This window comes from Poromitra crassiceps (genome assembly GCF_964638095.1).
Source record: "Poromitra crassiceps genome assembly, chromosome: 1".
Taxonomy (NCBI): Eukaryota; Metazoa; Chordata; class Actinopteri; order Beryciformes; family Melamphaidae; genus Poromitra; species Poromitra crassiceps.
The window spans coordinates 103,965,616-103,971,879 of record NC_139623.1 but is presented as its reverse complement, the minus strand read 5'-3'; the positions used below and the strand labels follow the sequence as shown (position 1 = coordinate 103,971,879).

The 6,264-nt window shown below is 42.0% G+C and overlaps 1 protein-coding gene across 1 annotated transcript; it reads right to left on the bottom strand.

The window, feature by feature from the left end:
* Window positions 1–876: 876 nt before the first annotated feature.
* Window positions 877–2,330, bottom strand: LOC310780332 (uncharacterized protein). The gene is made up of 3 exons (XM_083640908.1): window positions 2,133–2,330; window positions 1,414–1,988; window positions 877–1,291 (listed from the first exon to the last, which is right to left on the bottom strand). The coding sequence occupies exons 1-3, from the start codon at window positions 2,241–2,243 to the stop codon at window positions 1,042–1,044; spliced, it is 936 nt and encodes a 311-aa protein (XP_083497034.1). The 5' UTR covers window positions 2,244–2,330; the 3' UTR covers window positions 877–1,041.
* Window positions 2,331–6,264: the final 3,934 nt, after the last annotated feature.

Below are 6,264 nucleotides of genomic sequence, written 5' to 3'. Positions count from 1 at the left end.
GGAAGGTCTGGGGAGAAGAAACCTGAGAAAACCCCTCTCAAAGATTGTGAACTTTTCACACCTGGATGAGCCAGGCAGGGGGGAGTTAACAATGGCTCCTCATTTACATTGACCACTCCCAAACCATTAAGCAGTCAGTCTCTGTCACTGAGAATGACAGATGAGAGAGAGAGAGAGAGTGCACACAACTGTGGGTAATTTATTTTCACTATTATTCCACTATTATTCCATCCATAAGTAACAGAATAATAGATGGTCATGGGTGTCATACATTTCTGTATTAAAATATCTAAAAGCAAAAATGGGGGTCTGCGGTCTATTTTTAGGTGAAGTTTTGATGTGAAAGTTTGAGAACTATTGACCTTTTCCTTAAAGTTGTAAGCAGAAAACATATACCATTCAGTCAGTGAAAATGTGAAAATAAACTACAAAAATATTATCCTAAAAAGGCATTTATTATAACAAAAGGCATTTAATATAAAACCAATATTCAGTAATACCAGAGATGCTCACAGGTCATTTTTTGCAAGTCAAAGTCAAGTTTCAAGTCTTTGGTCACAAGTCCAAGTCAAGTCTCAGGTCTTTGGTCACAAGTCCAAGTCAAGTCTCAAGTATCTTATGGATGAGCGTTCTATCATCTGCTGCATGCCATCTGGTCTGCTTAGAACACTGCATAGCTAAAACTAAGGAATTCAAAGCATGTACTGTATTATCCTCACTCCTTTACCTATTAGCATACATTATCAGCATTGATTGGATGACATCAGTATAGATTTCCTTAATGTTAATGCACCAAAAAAAAAGAAAAAAAAGAAGTAAAAAGTAAAAAATTTTACAAACGACAGAACACGACAGGAAGTGCCTTGCTATCCAGGTCGGTTTCGTATGACATTCTTAACTAAACCACCAGTCCTACTTAACTAAAAGTTAAGTAAAAAAATATCAAAAGAACTTTGACTTCAAAAGCTCAAAAACGTTTGTGGCATTGCCAAACCCCCCCGGAGCAGGGCTGGGTCTTGAATGCTGGTTTTTTCAGGCTGGCTAGCGAGGCCTCCCAGCCTGTAGACATGCAGGTGGAGGGCATGTGATGTCTTGTGCTTCATCAGAACAGAATTCTCTGATCTTCTCAAAAAGATACTTCTGCCTGGCCATGTCCAGTCCAGGCGGAGTCTGTACAGGAAGAGGCTTTAATGGCGGACGGGCATCTACGTTGCGTAGCAGCTGAAACTCCACTGGTTCTGCTTCACAGTGTTTTCTGGCGACAACCACACCAGGCCTCTGCGCATCAAAGCTGTAAAAGAAAGAAATGGCACATTTAAAATCTTAATAAAATAAAATAAAATAAAATAAAATAAAATAAAATAAAATAAAATAAAATAAAATAAAATAAAATAAAATGGGAATGATAATTACCTGAAGTGCTGGTAACTCTTTATGTGTGGCAGTTTTCTGAAGTATTGTGTCAGGTGTTCTTGCCAGTCGTAGGTTTTAAAACACACAGTGCCGTTCTCATGTCCGACAAGCTGGGGGATGTTCACATGTGCCACAGGAGAGCTGTCAGTCACAACCTTTTCGATGTCGGCCAAAGTGCACACTTTGCGCTTCCTGAAACACTGCTTGACCAGTCCAAAACACCAGTCGGGGCCAAACTTGGTGTGGCCTACAATCAGGAAGTGAATGCTCAGCTTTAAGTGTTGTTTGTGCATCGTTCTCCATGCGGCGTACCAAAGAACAAAGTTATTTTTGTTCTGCCCACTGCAGTTGTCACAGTGAAGGTCCACATCTTCTTCTCCAACTCCATATTTCTTGAAAAAATGATGCAGGTAATTGATGACTGCATTGCTTCCCTTGCCTGATGCCATGCCCTCATCAATCAGGTAATTCACTTGCTTAGGCATGCCTTCACAGTGGACACCAAAAAGGCCACACTTGCGTGGAGTCAAAAAATAGACAGGCCCAGGCTGTTGTGGATCAGAGGGGTAGTGCACCTGAGAGACGGAGAGATAGGAAAAAGATGAAATACAAACTGTAATCTGTGTGTGTGTGTGTGTGTGTGTGTGTGTGTGTGTGTGTGTGTGTGTGTGTGTGTGTGTGTGAGAGAGAGGTGTGATAAGATAAATATGTATTCTCACCTGTTGTGCAAAATCAAAACTGTAGTGCATGGTGATCGGCCTGGTTGCAGGTTTGTTCTTCCCAAATGACAGCTGCAACTCGTCACAGGTCTTTCTACAGGCGGCAGTCATCTCTTGATAAAGTTTTCGCTCCCTTGCAACAGAGTCGAGATGCACTTGCTGCTTCTTGACACTGTCAGATTTCAACTCATCTGGTTTGTTGATGCTCTGGATGATTCGGTCGTTGTTTTGTTGGCACTGCCAGCAGAGATCCGTTTTAGGCTTGGTGCTTGCAATGTGAGGGACCAGTGACTTCCACAGCCTTGTGAAGCTGCACTCGCCAACCGCACGCTGCCCTGCAAAGACAATGTTTTTATGAGCATCACTGTACTTTACTTATCAAAAACAGATCACATAGAATAGCCTAATGGTTAAAGACACACACACACACACACACACACACACACACACATTCATGTCGCATGTTTTATTGGGTCAGAGGTTTGGAATGGAGAAGGCTGCGGAATGTTTGCATAACTATGACAATAGAAGTGTGTGTGTGTGTGTGTGTGTGTGAGAGAGAGAGACTAATACAAACTTACCAAGCTGTTCCATAGCATCTTTGTACAGGCGCCAGACTGAAGCTTTAGAGGCAGAAGTTGGCAGAAGCTTAGCACTAAAGTCTCTATGCGCGGCATGACGACCGGGCAAAGGAATAGCGTGGTCCTCTGCATAGTTTGCTATGAATGTAACGACTCTTTTGATGTCATCATAGCCGAGGTAATTCTTGTTTGTGCCTTCCTCTGCCGTGGGACCAATCCATTCTCTTTGTAGGATTTGATAAGGGCTTTCAGAAGCTTTGTGCTGATGCTGGAATAAACAAAATAAAACATTAATAATCAGATTTATATTTTTTGAAACAGTCTTTATCCTGACATTATAGCCTAAGCTAGTTTGCAATGTTTGTCCCTTGCTTAGGCTATAAATGTCACGATATATAACAAAGACTGTTTCAAAACTTTCAATCTGTTTCAATAAACTCTTTCAATAAACTAAATCTTGTTTGTTTGCAAGGTTAGAATAACACTAGCGACTATCAGCTTACAAAGAGTATTTAATGCAAGAGTCGGAATTTCAGTCCTGAAAAACAATAGCGCGAACGCCATTTTGGCGCGCAACAAACAAAGACGACCCAACATGGCGGGTCTGCACGTTTGCACACATAGGTTGCCGCCATTTTGACAATGACCAACAATGCCATGAAGATGGCACCTCTACACGCTTCTCTTGCAACATACTATCTTTGTACTGTAAACATGGGCACGCTCTCACACTATCTCACACAGACAGACAGACACACACACACACACACACACACACGAGTTAAGATAGATATGAAACTCACCCAAACGCAAAGCAGAAGGTCTCACGGCAAACAACAGTCGCCTTAACCATGTATTGCGTTCGGTTCTTTTGTCGCTTTTTATTCACTTGCTTTGTGGCTTGAGTCATGTCAGAATCATTCGTCAAAGCGTGATACACAGCCATAATAGCGATATCTCTACATTCTGGCGACATAGCAGAGTAATCCAGCCTCGTGTTGTAAATGACGTTGTCACAAAGTTTCTTACTGCAGGAGATTGGCTGGTGAATAGAGTTCTCTTTACGCCTGGCCTGGCATTTGCAGTCAAAGTTCCGTATTTTCTCGATTTCCTGATCATAATCTGTGTCCACGGTTATGGGATCCACTGATGTTAAAATCGCTTGCACGCTTTCAATGACTGCGCTGTCGGGCATGATCTCCGCCTCGTCTGGGTCTGGATCTGCCACCACGTCTTCAGGAAAATATTCTTCATCGTCCTCATCGTCGCTTTCATCAGCGCCCTGTGTGCCGCCGGTCATGTAATCCAGGACATACGAATTCATCAATTCTTCACTGTCCATTCCACCTGGAATGGTGAATTTGTTGAGGAGAGCAGCAACGGCAGAATCATTTTTCTTCATTTTCGCCTGGTGCTTGTCCATCTTGTCTCAGTCTCAGTCAGCTGTTGAATGTTGATGTTGTGTACAGCTCAGGTGGCTACTGAATATTTATGCTGGTGCGCGTCCTATCGCGCGCCGTGATTGGCGGATAGAAACAAAGGCCGGCCGACACCCAATCGATACTACTTATGCAAATCCAAGACACAGCCTGGCTCACTCCCGTCTCCTTGACAAAACAGGGACTTTTATTTTACAAAATTAACGCATTTAATGACCCCAAAACGTCTTCATTTTATATGGAATGGATAGTTCAAATAATATATTTTGTACTATTGGGAAAAAGAAAAAAAAACATTTTTTCAAGAAAATACTTTTGACGCTCTGCTGTGAAGAACGGCCACGGCCGAATTACGGTCCCTCTCGCCAGCTGGTGTCACATTTAATAAGGCAAGCCTAGCTTTGTATGAATCAATGTAATTTTAAAATGAAGGAATTTCCTTAATTTTCATTGTCAGTACGATCGACATTACATCTATGAAGATACATCGATATGAAAATTTTGGCCGATGTCGATAACCGATATCAAAATTGCTGTCATGGCCGATAACCGATATTTACATATTTGCAGACGTTATACGTTATGTTTATACAGATATGTTCTGTATAAAAACACCTTTCTGTGATAATAATAAAATGTTGTACATACTGAAAAACACAGGTAAACACTGTGGATCTGAAAAAGGAATGTTTTTCTTTATTTCCAACACGTTTGGAAAAGCCCATAAATCATAGATTTACCACATTGTTTACTCTCAATATGAAAATTGTGGCCGATACGATAACAATATGAACATTGCTGTTATTTTGCTGATCGGACCACTACTGATATAAAAAAAGACAAACATCCCTAGTCTAAAAAGTGTATTTTCAGACGAGTGCCTGCCACTGAAATATCTTTGTCGTTATAATCTCATATTTGTAATCTACAGAAATTAACCTGAATGTTGTAATATGTATTATTGTTCCAAACAAAAAATACAGTTTTTCAGTTTGTCTTGTTTTGGAGATTAAAATTGTCAAGCAAATAAGCCTGATTCTTGTTGCATCTCAACAAGATGAGAAACAAACAGAGAACACAAACTGTAACAGTGGTAGACGGGCACAATCATTAACCAACATGTTTTACTTCATTTCTAACTCGGATTCTCACATAATGCTTATACAGTAGCTGTCCTAAGCAGTGTTGACTGGATGGATGCCTGTCCTTTTTCTCTGAAAAAGACCTTTCTTTAAAACGAACCGGGACGCCCCTGAAGGCGTCTGTCTTGGCACACCTTGGCCGTGATTGGTGGAGCCACCCACATGTCGAAGACTCTGGGCTCTCTTCCGACAGGCGCTATCTCCTGATAGCGCTTGCAAACCTGTTTGCGCGTGCCTTAAGGCAGGGAAGATAGCATTCCGCCTTGCGCCGTCCGCCAGGTGTTCTGCCGAGTTTTGCTCCCCCGCCGAGCAGCAAAAAAAAGCATCCCCACCTCACGGGAGCATACTTGTAATGATTTATACAGAAATGTAACTGTTTAAAAGTGATATAATTGTCTGGTAGACGTGAACTCCCTGATTTCTAAGTTAAAACAGCCCCGAAATATGTTGGGGATGCAATTCTCGGCCGGGATACGGAAAGGTCCACGGCACGTGTCGCGCAAATTAGAGCCGTGCCAAAATCATCTGCGCCCCAAAATGCCTTCGCAAACGGGATTTGGGCAGTCTTAACTACCAGAAATATTCACAGGCGTGGCCAGGCAAGGCTGGGCATTACGTCAATCAAAACCAATCAGATTCCCGTCTTGCAATGGCTGTTTGCGCGAGGCATGCAATATGCTGTAATTCTCTCCATGCGTTATAGAGTGTACTCACTCGTGCGAGGACAGAGAGAGCTTAGTGACAGATCGTCTGTGGTGCCAACGACCCTTCGGGTTATGAAGGTAAATAGCCTATGTCCATTGTCCAACAAGTTTTCTCAATTAATTTCCCTCTTTGCGATGTGATAAAAGTTTATCAGTGAGTTATAGTTGATTGCCTCACTGAATTATCTGCTAATACCCAATTTTAGCAGCATAATTTGATGTCTTGGCGTGGCAAGGCTGTGCGTAATGACATATCCAAAAGGAAT

Excerpts from the sequence above, each read along its gene's own strand:
- LOC310780332 (XM_083640908.1), bottom strand. The coding sequence starts at position 2,243 with ATGACTGCCGCCTGTAGAAAGACCTGTGACGAGTTGCAGCTGTCATTT. Across the intron at positions 1,989-2,132 it reads GTTTTGATTTTGCACAACAG|GTGCACTACCCCTCTGATCC; the intron begins GTGAGAATACAT and ends TCCGTCTCTCAG. Across the intron at positions 1,292-1,413 it reads AAGAGTTACCAGCACTTCAG|CTTTGATGCGCAGAGGCCTG; the intron begins GTAATTATCATT and ends TTTCTTTTACAG.